Source organism: Marmota marmota, unplaced genomic scaffold (assembly GCF_001458135.2).
Source record: "Marmota marmota marmota unplaced genomic scaffold, marMar, whole genome shotgun sequence".
Lineage (NCBI taxonomy): Eukaryota > Metazoa > Chordata > Mammalia > Rodentia > Sciuridae > Marmota > Marmota marmota.
This window is the reverse complement of record NW_025999932.1, coordinates 40,046,975-40,064,463: the sequence shown is the minus strand read 5'-3', so window position 1 is coordinate 40,064,463 and position 17,489 is coordinate 40,046,975. Positions and strand designations below refer to the sequence as shown.

The 17,489-nt window shown below is 40.7% G+C and overlaps 1 protein-coding gene across 1 annotated transcript in view; it reads left to right on the top strand.

The window, feature by feature from the left end:
• The first annotated feature begins 387 nt into the window (after window positions 1–387).
• The window catches only part of Lrch1 (leucine rich repeats and calponin homology domain containing 1), a 194,031-nt gene continuing 176,929 nt past the window's right edge, over window positions 388–17,489 (top strand). The window contains exons 1-2 of the mRNA XM_048800552.1: window positions 388–460; window positions 11,538–11,840. Of these exons, the coding sequence (XP_048656509.1) occupies window positions 388–460; window positions 11,538–11,840 (376 nt within the window). The remainder of the gene's footprint in view (window positions 461–11,537; window positions 11,841–17,489) is intronic.

Sequence of the window (17,489 nt, the reverse complement as noted above, 5' to 3'; positions counted from 1 at the left end):
TATACCCCTTCATATCTGCCTTCCAAATTTACCTCTCTGATTAATATCTTGCTTTGCTGTAGTATGTTTTTATCATTGATAAACCAATATTGATATATTAACTAACTCCATTGTTTACATTGAATTCATTCTTTTTGTTGTACATTCTGTGGATTTTAACAAATGTATAATGACTTATATCTATCACTATAGAATCATAAAGCAGTTTCCCTGCCATAAAAATCTACTTGCTCCACTTACTTATCTCACCTTCTCCCTTTTTTCTTTCTTTTTCTTTTTTATTAGCTCCCTTTTTTCCTACTGTCTCCATAGTTTTGTAATTTTCAAAATGTCGTATGATGGGAATCATTTGGTGTGTAGGCTTTTCATATTATCTTCTTCAGCAATATGGAGCTAAAGTTCTTCCGTATTTCTCTGTGGCTTGATAGTTCATTATGGAGCATGATTGCTAGGTCTTACGGTAAGAGAAGGGTTAGTTTTGTAAAACTGCCAACGCTCTTCCAAAGTGAGTGCACCTACCATTTTGTAATCCTACAGGGAATGAATTAATTTTTTATTCAGGATGTCATAATTTAAAAAAAAAATTACATCTTTAAGCTTTACCTGGATCACAAGAAGACTTTTTTTTTTCATATTATCTCTTAGGAATGCTGTGGACTTTCCTGTGTAATTATTACTGCCAAATAGAAGCTGCCACTTCCTCAGAACCTACTTGATGAATTGCACTATTCTCTTTTTATTTATCCATCTTCATTTAACATCCTCATAGGTAGATATTGTCATCCTTAGCCTACCGAAAAGAAAATAGACTCAGAACATTGCTCAAAATGACAAAGAGTTTCAAACCTAGGCTGGACTGTTGCTGTTCCCTGGGTTTGTTACACTCAGCTTTATTACATGTCCTTAATGTGAATTGTTGAGGAAAATTGTGAAAAACTTCCAAGGAGGAGGAGGGAAGTGATTACTGAGTGGCTGTCTGGCACATTTCTTGAGTTATCTCCCTCTTTCATTGCCTTGAGCTATTTTACAACTCTGTAATGATAGAAAACTAATAATAATGCAAATGATTCTTGTCCACAGAATTGCAAATTATTTGTGTCTGATGAGAGGCAATTGATTAGTACTCTGTGGACAGACTACTTTTATACCTATTTATAAATTCCTTTCAGCATTCCTTATCTGCCTATGCATATATGTGTTAATTTGAATTTTCCTTTGAGCTGGTTATAATATCTCACTGAATTCACTCATATTAAAGTAAATTCTTTGACATATGTTTATTTTATATTTGTATGAGAGTCATGACTTTGCCTTTAAAAATTATCTTTTAACAGAACATATTGTGTGTATGTAAATATAATCAAAATGGTAGAATTACTTCATTAACATGACCCCTTTTCAATAACTTTTGCATCTGAAACATCAGCGTTATCATGCAGCATGAAAATTTGGATCACTCTGTACCTTCCCTAAATCTACTTGGTTGACCAACTGACTGCCTTTTGAGATCTTCCTTCTCTGAATTCCTTTTCCAATGCTACCTCTGCACCATTTCTCCTGACACTTTCTTAAAATTGAGATTCTCTGCCTATAGATACTACAGAAGTAAGATATTATTAGAAGAGGAATATGCAATATAATCTAACTGAGAAAAGTTTTGAAACTGAATTTTCTTGTAGTATTCCACATTATCTGATTGTATGACAGGTTATTATTTGTTTTGTGGATTTCTCAGGATGGTAGTTTCTTTTCCTGCCCACTCAGGCCATTCACAATTTGTCCAACTCTGACTAGGGAGGGGACCCTTTAAAACAATGTCTTTCTCTGTATAAGAAACATTGTCAAAATGCTTCCTGTAGAGCAAAAAGTTGAAATCGTTGATCAAACTGTAATTTTGAGAGTGATGAAATCTTAGAGACAAAAGAGAGCTCTATACACTAACCACTCCCTGCATTTGACAGATGTGGAAATTGAGTTCTTGAGAAATTAAATGACTTGGCCTCAGTAACACAGTTGACTGGAGACCTTGCTAGACATAAGGCTGCACTTTGCTCATTCCCATTTCAGTTCTGTTCCCATTGCACACAATATTTCAATGACCTTGGCCTTCAAGAACTCTAATTAACACAGTAGTTAAGAAATAACTATAAAATACTTTATTTTACTGACTTCTCTGATCTTTTTCATGAAATCGTAAGATTTTTAAAGATTTTTCTTTTACTTATTTGAGGGGAAAACCAAGGGCAAGGTCAAAGGGAGCAAATTTAAATTACAATTTGCAAAAATGCATTTAAGTTAATGCCAGATTTTTGCTGTTTTCGTCAGTAACTGGATTAGACGTCATATGACTGCCACACATTCCACCTCCCTTCAAGTATGAAAGCCTTCTGGGGTTTTCTCTTAGCTCACTGAAGTTAGGAAGGGATTGGCTAATGGAAGCTGAACACATATTTGTTTGCTTACTTAATTCAACTGTTAATGACTAGGGAAATAGTCAATTATTAAGAGTCCTGCATTTAATATCTCTCATTTGCATTCAAATTATTAGTTTTTAAGTCAAAAGAAAATTTGAAAGGAGCAGCACATATGAGCCTTGCCTCATTTTTGGAAAGTATTAGGATTAGACCATCTCTTAGACTTTCAACTTTCAGATGTGATGAAGTAAAGCAGATATTGCTTTGTTTCTGTTTTGCTTTGTTTTGGCGCTGGGGATAGAACACAGGGATTCATGTGACTCTACCACTGAGTTTCACCCCCAACCCCAAACAGGTATTGCTTAATGCAGCCATCTGGATCCAAACAGTTCCATTTGTTGAAAGAGGCACATATAATTTGAAACATGCAGTGGAGAACAGTTTAACCTAATAGTACCAATATAAAAGAAGCATATACCTGAAAGATGTGTGCTTCTTTTATATTGGATCATGAGGCTACCATTCATTGTCTGGGGATTTGCAATTTTAGGTCTGCCCTTCTTCCACTCTTTCCCTCACCCCATTTATTTACTTCAATGCCAACCACACAAGGTAACACACATGCTTACCACTTTCCCATCTAATGAAGTATGAAAACAGAAATTTCTGCTTCTGATACATTCACCTAATACATTTGGGTTTTTGTTGTTTGTTGTTTGTTTTTTTAAACACCAGGCTTCATATGTTTATTCTCCTCTGCCATATTCACTGAACATCCCCTTTAGGGGTTTGTGTTGTGTGAAAATCTTAATAATAATTCAATGAATTCAATGAGAAAACCCATACCTCTTGAGATTTTTAACTTGAAGAAATAATGCGTTGTCTCATTAAATAATATCTGGGCCTACATGTGAAATAACTCTGAGTTCTAGATAATTGAAAGATGGTGGACAACTTAAATGTTGCTCAAACACATATTTGCCATCCACCATAAACTCAACCCAGAGTGGGAGGAACCTCAGTCATTTGTGTCCTAGCTGCAGATTCAGGCAAGAGATACCTTGTATTCCTAGGGAGTGAGCCACACGCTGGGCAGCCATGCTGTTCAGGATGACAAGTCTGTGCTCAATCATAGGCGGGCACCCACATCCTCTGCTGACATATGTGTCCTGTCATCAGCCAGATGGCAGGAACCCTGGAAAGGGCATGAGCACACATAAATAATCTAACCTGAGCTATGGGAGGTGATTAGGAGAAGCTGGGTAAGGATCCAAGTAGGTGTGTGGTCATGGAAGCCTAAATAAGGGTTAAAAATGTGAAAAATGGAGTCTGGGGTCAGCATAGATGCATCTTCATCATCGGTGTCAATGAACTGCCAGCCCCGCTTAGATGCTGGAAGACAGTTCCAACGTCACACAATCCCCTCTGTGCCCAAAGCAAGTATCAGAGGTTCAGGAGAAGGAAAACCTACTGTATGTAAAATGTGGGGTACTTACCTGTGTTTTGAGGTTTTCTTTTGCTTTGTTTTGTTTTGGCGCTGGGGATTGAACCACTGAGCTGTATCCCCACCCTTTTTATTTTGAGACAGGCTCTAAGTTGCCGAGGCTGACATCAGACTTGCAATTCTTCTGCCACAGTCTCCTAAATTGTTGGGATTATAGATACACACCATCACTCTGGCTTGAGGTTTTTCAATAGGAAAAGTCTGTTCAGAATCTGAGTTGATTAGATAAAGTTTGACCAGCCCTAGAGGGTTCAGAGAGTTTCTAACCCTTTGTAATTGTATACCAACCTATATTTGTAGGAGTTAATGTTGTGGAAGAGAGAATATAAATCTTGTCAAAAAAAAAAACCCTCAAAGGCTCTGCACCCTCAAAATATTTTGTAGTCACTGGTCTAGAGGTCAAGAGAACTTAGACCCTGGGATGACAACAAAAAGGATCTTAAAAGGTCGCTGCATGAAAAAGATGTCAGCTAATCCATGGCTTTGTGTTTTGCCTGGCCTTTGGGGACTTACCTTGCCCAGGGCACATGTCCTGCCTTATCCTTAGACAAGTAGCCAAACATCTCAGGTTCCTTGGAACAGCTCTGACCATAGCCTGTACCTCATGCAGCACAAAGATGAACCACATTGACAGAAGGATAGAAGCAGATCCCCAACAGTGGTAGGTAATGGCATAGCTGACAACTTCCATTCTCTTGAAGAACTGGGAGAACACTGGATACAAACTACAAAGCTGAATGCCAGTCTAAGTTCTGTACTGGTCAGCTGCATGGCATTGAGCAATTCACCTTCTTGCATATATTTCAGTTTCCCAATCTGTACATTGGGGGAAGCTGGACTAGACTTCTAAGGCATTTTTGACCAAGGAGTTGAAAGGCTCTGTCCAAACTCTGTGATGTGATCCTAACTGCAGGTGGGAATTTGGAGATAGCTGGCCTCTTATTAGAAACCTGTGTATTTTTCTATCTCAAATACAAAGCTATACATTTTAAGGCAGATTTGATTTTTCAGTCCATAGAATATTAGCAAATAGGAACATCCAAGAATGGAAAAAAAAATCCAACATTTGTGAGTAGCTGGAAGAATTCAGTAACAGTTCCATACTGTTGTTAAGGCTGAAAACCCAAGGATCAAGTATTTGTGATTTAGAGCATCACTTTAAACTGTCCTGCAACTTCTGGTTTAAATTGTTCATAAAACCCCCTTCGAACCATTTCCAACCTTCTCTTCTGCTCTCAGTAAATGGCATGTGTTTAAATTCCTGACCTTTTAACACACAGTCCCTAAAGTGTCTGAATGGTCACTTTGGCATATTAACATTCTCACTTAGGCCTCCTAACATTTTTATTCCGGGTTTAGAGAAATCTGAGTCCTTTTTTCACCCTGAATTCCATCTCTCATCTCTTCCATCTTTCCCCTGGATGTCACCCCTAAGGTCATCCACTCCATCTTCATCCTCGCTTTCTCCCCTGGGCTCTCCACTACTCTGACCTTCCTCACAGGATCTTTTTTCTATGGAATCTTCTAGGACCTTTCTCATCTTAAAAACTATACCAGTTTTCTTTGTATTTTTAGTAACCTATTAATCTTCTCTCTTTCCCTTTGACCCCAAAGACTTGGAGGAAATAGGTTTTATTTTCTAATTCAACTTCCTTTGCATCTTCTTACCTGTGTAGTCTGAATATTCATAAGCCATCCTAGATCTGCTCTCCTAAGGACTGAGGGTATTCTGCACATCACCTCTTGCCTTCTTTTCTAAAAGTGCAGTGCAGAGACATTACTTCCCTCCATTGTACCTCACTAACAATCATGGCCTGTGATTAAGAAGCCGCTTAGCATATCTGTTGAATGCCAGCGCCCTGTGATTTTTCCCTTCCAAATATTTCTTAGCCATCCATCCTTATGTGCTTCATCCTGGTCCAGGAACTCCTTATCTCACCCCACACCATTGTAACAGCACTCTAGCTTGCTTCTTCATTTCTAGTTCATTCCATAAGAGCAGTATTTCACTAAACCTTCATGGAGATTTATCCACATCTCCCCATTGACTATTGCTCCAAGTTCAGCCTCCTTAACTGGTATTTTAAAAGTATAATTAAAAAAAAAAGTTTTACAAAAGTTACAGATGCACAAGATGAAGCATTTAAACCAAACAAAACGGTGATAAAAGAAAGGTCAGGTCCCCTCCTGTCCTCCAAGTTTTCTTTCCCATAAGTAACCACTATTAGTTTCTTGTCCATCCTTGTAGAGACATCCTGTGTTTTACTAGTGCATCATGGTTAGACTACAGCTCACCACTATGACTAGAGCCATGTCTTGAATCCCAGACAGCTGGGCTATGGTCCTGTTTATCTATTGGACATTTCTGCCAAGGGGACACTACCATATATATTTCCAGGCACTGGCTTGAAACTAGTTTTAGTCTACAGGACCTTAGAATATCTTTACTCTTACTAGACTGTCTGAGGCTTCTAGTGACTATGACCAGACCTGCAGATAGCACCCACTGTTGCGGTAAAGAATTCCTGTACTGTCCCCTTTCATTGGGATGAATCTCCTTCCTGGTCTGTCCCTTAAGGCCAATCCTACTGATCCTGACTTTGCTCTCTCTGCATCAACCAGAAATTGAGCTAAGTCCTAACTATTATGCTTCTGAACCTTGGGGGTTGCCCTGGTTTGCAGGAGACAAGGACGAAATGGCCATGTCCCTATCACTTCATGGTCCAGCCGTATTTCCTAAGTCCACGTGTGACCCCTTTTTAAATGATGCACCTGAAAGATCTGAGAAATAACTGGAGGTTCTCAACATCTAATGTATAATAGGAACAGTAATGACATCATCCAGATATAGGATGCTTAATGATATCATAGCTGGAATGCATTTCCTATTAAATTCAGGAGGAATAGTCACACTGGGGACTGTTCTGAATCTGACTAGGCACTAATGACAACCTTGAATTGAAAAATAACCCTGGATTGTCATCCATAGTCTTAAAAACTGCCTTTGGGGAATATATAAATTAATGCTTTAGTTCTATGCAAGTAGGAAAACTTTTTCATTCTTTTAACAACTACCTAATGGACAATAGGCCTGAGAAGTATCTGCTGAGGAGATGCTATTTAGTGACATCTGGCGTCATGTTAAGTATTGATTGGGTGGTAAATTTTGATCTGTTGAATTGTGATATATTACAGATAACATTAATGAGTGAGATTATCCCAGTCTAGGGTTTCCAAAGTGTGGTCTGTGGATAACAGTTTTTCAAACAGATTTTTTTGGGGGGCTAAATATATGTGAGAAAACTACATGTGAATATGTATATTCACAATGTACATTGGTAGCACACCAAAGTCTCTGAGAGGTCCTATAGTAAAATAATGCCCATTAGCAGCCTAGAGAACTAAGCTTCAGAGGGACACACACACACTGGGTAATGGTACTTCAGTGCATCCATGAAAGTTCAACAATATATTTATAAATAGATAATTTGTTTCTCAAATAATTCATGTATTCATTACATTACAAGCCAATAACATAATATGTCTATATCATAAATCAATAACATGGTACATGTGTGCAATGTAGGTGAATCAATTATGGTAAAGCTATTGTTAAATATTATTCTAACATTTACATTAATATCTTTTAAAAAGCCAATTACATAAAAACAATTTCTTTGTAAGTTTAAGTCCTGTTAGCTGGTACATTTCATTTGTTTTCTGGGGACTTCCTCTGGCTACCTCTTAAGAAACCACTGAGAGCCTGGCATGCTGGTGCATGCCTGTAATCCAAATGGCATGGAAGGTTGAGGCAGGAGGATCGCGAGTTCAAAGCCAGCCTCAGCAACTTAGTGAGGCCCTAAGCATCTCAGCGAGAGCCTATCTCTAAATAAGATATTTTTTAAAAGGCTGAAGCTGTGGCTCAGTGGTTAAGCACCCCGGATTCAATCCCTAGTACAAAAAAAAAAAAAAAAAAAAACTTCTGAGGAAGCAGAGGACTGGCTATTGCTCACTGACACTTTTTCCCTTACAATTTACTTAGGGAGATCTCAATCTCATTAAGCCAAAGATATTATTTTTGTGGCAATCAGCTTCTTATCCTGAATGGTCCAGGTTCTATTTTCCACACAGTTTCTTTCAAGATGCTACTATGCCTCACAAGTTCTAGCTCAGAATGTTGTCTCTGCCATACAATTGATAATAATATATCATATATAATTTTTAAAAGTATTGATTTGAAAATACTAATAGGTCCCCCAAATTGGCATTTCATCATGGGTCCAAGAATATTCATGAAAATAAATAAAAGTCTAAGACATAGATAATTCTGACGCTATGCACACTATTCCTCTGTTGACATTCAGAGAGTGGTTCCAGAAGACAGCTTATGTGGGAATTTGTTCATTTATATACATACATGTATGTATGTACATTTTAGTTGTCAGTGGATCTTTATTTTTATTTATTTATTTACATGTGGTGCTGAGAATCAAACCCAGTGCCTCACACATGCTAGGCAAGTGCTCTGCCACTGAGATACAACCCCAGCCTGGGAATTTTTTTTTATTAATGGCCCAGATTCTACAGTTTATTTGGTAGCAGCTGACCTAGAAAGGAGGCCTGGTCCAGGAGCTCCTGTTTTGCTTCAGTTTGGGAGAGAATTAGGGGCAGGATGCTTCTTTGCTCCATGAGAAGGAGTAGCAAGCCCCTTAGAAGGGGCTGAGGTTTTCTATGGGCATATTGGGACAGAGAAGGTAAAAAGCTAGAGCTGGTCAAATGTAGAAGATTTAAAAGTGTAAAGGCAGCTAGCATTCTCTTTTCAGACTTACAATAATTTCTAGATCAAGAAGCCCTATAAAACAAAAGGGCATGAAGGTGAAGGAGGTGAAGGCCCAAACAAACCAACTCCCAGGGAGATAAGTGGCATTACATTAAATCACAGTGGGTGTGAGCACAGCTTGAGAAAATGCTTGAAGGCACCTGCCTGTACCTATGAGGAACTCCCTTTTTAAGAAAACCAACAGTCCAGGCAAGTACTTTCTAGGCTTTTCGATTTCACAGGTAAATAACATGAAAAGAATTGTTAACTGACTCTAGTTACCTACTTCTATTTTTTTCAAAAAGGATACTAACAGTACAAATTATTATTGCCATTGTTTCTTTTTTTCCTACCCGCCCCCCACAAAAAAGGAAAAGTACCGTCTCACAATTATATGCAATTCTTGAAATCGGATAATTCACTTTTATTAAAAAAAAACTCAGGACATGCTTCAAATTTTTCTCATCTTGTTAGAGTCACTTTGCCACCAACTATCACAGATCAATGATCTGGAATATTGGAAAACTCTGAAACATGTCTGTATAAGATAGTAAAACTTATTATATTTAGAGAAATTCTTTTTGGTGGTATTAGTTGCATTATAGCATACAAATATCTCAGACATTACTTACTGAATCATGTAGGCAGCACATAAAATAAAAAGGCCTTTGAAAGTCAATGAATATAACATGCCCTGATTATTTACACATAAATATTTACAGATGAATATTGACAGATGTGGTACAAAGAGAATACTTTAGTAATGAGAGCATATGGAGGGAGTAACCAGAAAAGGCATTGTTGATCAGGAAACAGTCTTGCACCTTTTTAGGAAAGAGAAAATGGAAGCAAAGGGGTTGGAGAACATCAAGATAAAAAATGTAAACAAGCCCTGATTCTGTGACCTTTGAGTCAAATACCTGTTTTTATTTGATTCTGGTCTCCATGTGTTTCTCTCCAATCTTCAGTGGAGAGTTTGAGGGGTGACCCTATCTGTGGCCAATAATAGCTGGACCTTGTGTCAGTGTCTCTTCTCCAGTTAGTTTGGTTGGAGCAGGCCCGTGGAATCCATGAAGAACAAACATGTTGGACCAGGCCCACCCTTCAGTCTATGTTGAATTCTCTCAAAGAGAATTCAAAAGAGAATTCTTGCTGATTTCCAGAGATGCATGTGGGGAACAATCACCCCCAAATCTGTCTCCCATTCTTAATTCTTAATAATTTTGGTTTTTATGAAATTGTCCAGAACTCCACATTTTAAGCAAGACTTAGAAGGTCCCCTCCTCCCACCTGAGGATTGATCTCAGGGACATTCTGTACCTAGGCTACATCTCTCAATCTTTTAATTTTTTTTAAAAGAAATTTTGCAATAGAGGCTCCCTAAGTTGACCAAGCTGGCCTTGAACTTGTGCTTCTCTTGCTCAACCAGGCCTTCCTCCCCAGTCGCTGGGATTACAGATGAATGCCACCATGTTCCACAGAGTTGGGTCTTAAACGTGAAAGTCTTGTTGATGTGGTATCTTTTCTGGGTGTTAGAATAATTTTTTAAAGGCTTCAATTTTTTTTAATCTATCGATTAAATCAATCATTTTCTTCTAACAGTCAACATTTTGAACTGAAAATATCCCTATTTTCCCCCTTTCTCAATACTTTCGATTGTTACTTCATGAAATGTTTGGAAGACACTGAAGACAAAAACATGAAAAGAACCTGTAGCCATCATCCAAATTGCTGGTTAAAAATAAGCCGGGGAGGAGGAAGAGTTTGGGGGTCTACCAGTAGGTGGCGCTTGTCTCTTCTGAGAAGATGATTTTGCTCCGCCAAGAATCCCATAAGAATTAAGAACGACTATGTGTGCATGCAGTCAATGGAAGTGACACATATCAAACCATACTTCAAGGCTGAGTCCTCTAAGTCACGTTCCAGCCTGGTGCCTAGACCATCACACTTCTGCATTCCTACTCCCTGCTCTGAATGTGGATTTTTTATTTTCATACTTCATTCACAGCCTCATTTCATCAAGCCAAATCACCTTCTAGGGACAATCCAACCTTGAATAAAGAGAAAAAAAATGAAGGCCCTAGAGAGTTGGAGCTGAAGCTCCAGGAAATGACTAAGATTATTAGTCTTGCAGCTGGTCTGCCCTTAGGTGACAGATGTTCTGTCCTCCCCTAAGGCCTGCAAGCCTTGGCCTGGCCCGCGGCAGAACGTGAATTCACGCGCTTGAATGTAGATTTATCAGTTCTTACTCAGGGCAAAGGAGAAGCAGCTCTATAGGATATTTTGGCGGTACCCAGGCTCAGTCTCAGTCTGTGACAGACTTACAGAGTCACTAGCTTTCTAACCTTTCCTGGTACGGCCCAATTTGAGGCTCAATAGGCCATAGCCAGGTCCTCTCCCTCAATTGACAATGAATTCTGTCCATCATAAAACGACCCTTTTTCAGAAGTCCTTTCTGTGTTTGTAGCTTACTACTGTCCCTCAGCAACCATTATGCCCCAATCGTATTTGTCTATATGCGCTGGGATCTGGCCCCAGGGGTGTATAGTAAAGAGGGGGCAACCCTAGAGTCTGAGTCCAGCTCCGCCTCTGATTGCAGGGATGACCTCAGATAAATTTCTTAACTTCCTGTGTAGACTGAGGAAAGCAATTTTTTTTCCCCTTCCCGGTACCAGGGATTGAACCCAGAGACGCTTTACCACTGAACCACCCCTCCGGCCCTTTTTATTTTGAGACTGGGTCTCGCTAAAATGGTGAGGTTGGCCTCGAACTTGAGATCCTGCTGGTTAGATCTCTTGAGTCNATGCGGCGACGCCGGGAAACGAACCCCAACCTTTCGTCCCTGCCGTCTCCGTTGCTACTCTGCATCCACATCATCATTCCCACCACCACCACCAGCACCACGGAGGAACCGGAGTCAGCGGCGGGACCGGTGGAGGCGGCGGCGGCAGCGGGGGTTTCAACCTGCCCTTGAACCGGGGTCTGGAGCGCGCGCTGGAGGAGGCGGCCAACTCTGGGGGCTTGAACCTGAGCGCCAGGAAATTGAAGGAATTTCCCAGGACCGCGGTCCCCGGGCATGACCTCTCGGACACCGTGCAGGCAGGTGAGAGAAGGCCGAGGGGCAGGCAGTGGGTGTGGGGGGCCGGCTGTCGTGTCTTCCCGACGCGGTGGCCAATGTGAGATCTGATCGCGCTAGGGGTCCATTCTGCGCGGGTTCTCTGGAGCAGGCGCGTGGGCGCGGGTTCTGCAGAGGGTATGGTGGCCCGCCTCACCCCACAGTACGTTGCCAAGAGGGCCGGGTTGTGCTTGGCTGCTGAGCCCGAGTGCGCGGGTCCCGGGCTCTCCACCCAGTGTCTGTCGCGCCGGGGAAGTGGCCGTGGGACTGGGACTTGCGGGTGCGCACTGAGCGCGGAGTGGAAGTGGAAGGATTTGAACGTCTGAGCCGGCTTCCTGGACCGTGAGCATGGCCAGGAACCCCAGCGAGGGCAGACGCGTTTGCCCTCAACCCGGTCAAACCCTCTTTGCATCGAGGCGTCGCCCATCCTGGTGGGGAAAGCCAGACAAAGGTGGCACGCCCTCGTCCGACCCGAGGGCATCCACGCGCCGCGGCGAGACCCCCTCGGCGACATCCCTGAGCGTTCGGGCAACTCGGTGCCGCCTGCGAGGGGGTGCCGAGCCTTCCTCTTCCTGTGCCTGTGCGAGGAAGTAGCCACCGCGATCGCGGTGAATCCTAGTCCGCTGTCGTTTCGGAAGTAATCCATTCTCTCCTTCCTTGCTTTTCGCCCTCCGCCCACACTTTAGGGTTCCCATCACCCGGACTACCTGGTTTTCAGTAACGCGACCTTTTGCGGGGGCTCTGGATGGGAAGCATGATATGGTAAAAGAAAAGTAATTAAAGCGAGCCGGTTCTCTGGTGTGAACCCGGCAAGTTGTAACTCGCGCCAATAAGCAGCCAGCTTTTTCAAGTTATGTCATGTGTTGACATATTTCTGAGCCGTCTGCCTTCTCTTTGGTTGTTGGAGTTGTAGGAGCGGGATCCATAAACAGGAAGCAGGGTGGTGGAATGGGATTGGGGCCTTGGGATCTGTACAGAACTGACTTGGTTTCCGACCATCCAGTTCCGCTCTCTGGGGGACGGTTTGTATCCTGGCAAGTGTCCAGCATTTTCAGGGCAGTGGGTGCCCCATTTTGGAGCTACTGCCCAGACCTTTTGGCTGAGTGTCAGGCCCCCAGGATCCTGTATGACTTGACCCTTAGGTCAAGATCTTCCAGTTTTCTCTTACAGAGGAAGAAGGGGGTGGGGCAATGGAGCAGGCAGTGGCTTTTGGATGCTAGGTTTCCAGTGCTCTTTTCCCCCTTTAATTCAATAAACATTTATCGGCATCCTTAACTAGTATTTAGATGGAGTTCTGAGTTCACTGGGGGCTAGAAATGCTCTCCAGGGTCATTAAACTTGGTTATTTGGATTTAGGGATAGTCTGGAATGGGCAAGACAGGGAATTTCCAGAGTTGAGCTGTTAGCAGCTGGGGGCTGTCTTTTGATAGGACCTTTTAGTTTCATCTTCTCAAGTAGAAGTTGTCCAAGAATTGCCTGAATCATTAACTTCAAAAAAATCTATTAAGTTCTACCTCCATAGAGTGTACCATGAATTATAGAAGAGTCGTGTAGGACTGCAGAAAACAGAGACCAGCAGGACCAATAATACTATGTGTTTGTCCAGTTCTGCAGGAAGGCTCAGGGTCCTTCCTCTTCTTCAGTAATGCTGATGCTCATTACCAAATTAGGTGAACCTGATGTGTTTGTTGTGTTGGCATTTATTTGAGAAAACCAGTGCTTTAAATGGGAACCACATCTTTCACTTATGACCTTGCCATGTGAGGTTGGTGCTTAAAAATGTTCCTTCCTGTTCTCTGCTTGCTTGTGGCCGGCTTAGGCTGTGGGTTTTGCAGGTTCTTAATTTTGAATCTTACTTGCACATATTTAGTTTTTAGAAAATTTGAACTAGTTAAAATTCAGAATCTTTATGTTAATTCCTCATCCAACAATACAATGTTATTTGGGACAGAGGGGCAAAGAGATGTCACCTGAGTTTGTAGGCACTTAATAAAGAGAAAAAAATAGTCAGTGATTTTTCCATGACATTTGAATACCCAAAAGGTATTAAAGATTTGCTTCTGCAAAACATCTTTGACTCAGGTAAAAAGCTGGGTGTAAACCACATGTATTCTTCTCTTTATTCTAAATAAATATTTAGGTGAGCACTGTTCCTTATTTAGATGAGCAAAAAGCAAAATAAAGTAAGGGGTTAAAGGGATTTTCATCGTGCATGATGTTGACCTTTCCTACAAATGAAGAGTTCTAGTGGAGTTGAAAGTTTGAATAGTAATATATGCAACAAAGATAGTTGTTTCTCCTCGGCTTATAGAATATCTCTTAAATCAAAATATCACATGAAGATTCTTAAAGACATTTTCATGAATTTTGCCAGAGAGAGAGGGACAGCAAGCTTTTTCTCCTGGTTAAGTTGTCTTGTGAAAAGTAACTCTTCTGGCAGCCACCTATGCAAAACTGTACTCTTGGGCAATGTAGCATATCTGAGCAGAGTTGAAAACCAAGGTGTAAACACAGAAACATAGAGGCCGGAACTGCTCAGTAGAAGTGTAAGCTCTGTCACTCAAGTGCATATACTTTATTCATAGGAAAAAACTCTCACGCTCTCACTTTGGACTCATTAGTGTACTTCTGTTTCAAAGTAAGTTTTGTTGTGAGATGCTAGTCTTGTAGCAGATGAGAAGGGGAAAGATGCAGTGGTACAGATGGCACTGACCCAGATGGACAAAACCTAAGAGCCACAATTAGCACTTACTGTGTGCACTTTTATGTGCTGAGAACTTTATCTACGTTATCACAGTCCTCACTTGGCATAGTCATATTTTCCTTTACAGGTGGGGAGACTGGGATTGAGAGAAGTCAGGTCACAGGCTCAAGACTAAATCCCTACTTAGAGGCCAACTAGTGATTTGAATCCTGACAGCCTCATGACCCTGAGTTTGTTTTTGACAATCTCTGGTTAAGCAGAGGGAAAGATTGGAGAGGGACAGAATGTGGGAGGTGTTTTGGAGATTCATTTAATCACCATCTCTTCTGTAAATAGTTATTGAGCTCTACAAGTGGATACAGGGGATTCAGTAGTGTCCAAAAGAGAAACCTTGTTCTTCTTCCTGTGAAGCTTTTACTCTAGTTGGAGGGAGGGATGAAGAGATAAATTAAGAAATTCATTTTGCAGGATGAGTAGGAAGAGTTAAGGATAGAAGTAAAACTTGCTTCATAGACACATAGGCTGTTTATATTGACTTGCAGTAGCCTGTAACAAGGGCATGATGATGACTGCGATGGATAGAAACTAAAGTATAAAATTGTGCCTGATAAAAAAGTATAAGATGTGCCCTGCACGGTGGTGCACGCCTATAATCCCAACAACTTGGGAGTCTGAGGCAGGAGGATCGAGAGTTCAAAACCAGCCTCAGCAAAAGTGAGGTGCGGGGCTGGGGATATGGCTCAAGTGGTAGCTCACTCCCCTAGCATGTGTGATGCACTGGGTTTGATTCTCAGCCCCACGTAAAAATAAAGATGTTGTGTACCCCTAAAACTAAAAAATATTTATTAAAAAAAAGTGAGTGGTCTCTAAATAAAATACAAAATAAGGCTGGGGATGTGGCTCAGTGGTTGAGTGCCCCTGAGTTCAATCCCTAGTACCAAAAAAGAAAAAGAAAAAGTACAAGATGCCCATCAGTAAAGCGTTTTTTTTTTTTTTTCCTATGCTGATTTATTAAGTAGTGTCATTTTGGATGGAGAAATTCCAAAGGGTGTTTGTATGACTGAAGTAAAGTGGACTGAAAGAGGAATAAGAATAGAAATCTGAAACTGATTGCCTGAAGTTCTAAAGCAGAGGAACAAACTTAAGCTTGAAGTGTGGAACATTCATTGAAAGCTGGTCTTGTTAAGGATGAGGGGTATCAATCAGTAGTATTTTCCCCCCAGTACTGAATGCAAGGGTGCTCCTACTGAGCCACATCCCCAGCCCTATTTATTTATTTGTTTGTCTGTTTGTTTTTAAGACAGGGTTTCCCAGCCTAGGCCTTGAACTTGCAATTTTCATGCCACAGCCTCTGGACTCGCTATATTACACGCATGTACCCTCACACTGGCTATTGTCAGTATTTGTGAGGTGACTGTGAGCAAGCAGGAAAGACTATATGGGAAATGAAGAGTTTGTCCAAGGAGAAATATAAAAATGTGGCATAGAAATACTTGAGTGAATGTTTTCTTTTATGAGTATGTGGTGCCAGGGACCAAATCCAGAGCCTCATGCATACTATGCAAGTGCTCTACCACTGAGCTCTCCCCCCCAGCCCTGAATGTGTATTTTTTATGTTCAGGTATGGATTTCTGTAGATGCAAAGGATGAGACAGTAATATATGAGAAGCTAATAGTTCCAGGAAGCTGCAGGAGCTGCCAAGAAGGAGCTCAAGGTGATAAATCTCCAAATAGCATTTGTTAAGCATTGTGTACAGAATGCAGGGGAAAGGTTCTTTGTGTGAAGTTGATTAGAAAAGACTTCCATAGGAGAGTAGGATTTGGATGGAAGGGATTTGGTTAGAAATTCCCATGGACATTCTGTTATTGGAAAAATGGTTCCAAGATGTGGAGTGAATGCCTGTCATTAAAATTCTAAGATTCTGAATAAGAGAGGTCATTTATGCCTGCCCTCTGGTCATATCCTCTCAACCCACTGCCACTGTGTAATGGGGTAACAGTGCAGGGCTCCTATGACCCTTTGAGGAATCTGGAAATGGCTGAGGCCTGGGATTTGTCAGCCTGTGGGATTGACACCCTAGTGCCTGAGCTGGCTCTCTCAGATGACTGTCTGATTCAAAGACGTTTTTTCTGAGATTTGTGGGTGACTTATCTGCTGAAGGCGGACGTCCTCTACCCTGCTCTCATCCTCTAGCCACCAGGTCCTTGGATATTAGTACTTTTCTGTCATTGGAATTCACAAAGGACTTGATAAAGAAATCTATTTTAACAACATGCTCTGTTCCATAATTTTGGTCACAAAGATTTTTCACTATTAAACATACTGAAACTTTTGAAATCACATGTATTTTCTATGTTCTTTTAAAGGTACATTTCTTGAATTATTTTTGTTCTGTTGAATTAAATGTATTAGTTATTGTAATTATCTAATTAAATATATTAGTTATTAGTAATCATCAATTTTTGTGGCAGTCACTAATTTTAAAAATGTATTTATTCATTACCTGTATTTTATTTATTTTTTTATTACAATTATTTTAAATATCCATCCATTCATAAACAATTAGTTATATCCTTTCCCCTTCTGATTATAATTTTTTATTTTGTTGATTAATTTCTCTCTTGTTAAGATATAGAGGACTTATAATTTAAAAGCTTTTAGAACCACTAAGATTCAGTGTGGATAGAGGTTCTGAATCATGTCCAGATGTGCTTCCATGTGTTTGTGGAATGGCAAAAACAGTCTATGCCAATATAACAACATGCTCCTCTCATTGCCTGTGTTGCAGGCTACTTTATTGAAAAGGCAAGAGCTTACTTATCATTGTGCTTCTAGAATAGTACCATACATATGATTATAAGCCAGGAAACTTCTGGGGATTTTTTTTTTTTTGTGGGTGTGTCAGTTTATAAAAGAACAGCCTAAGGTTTTG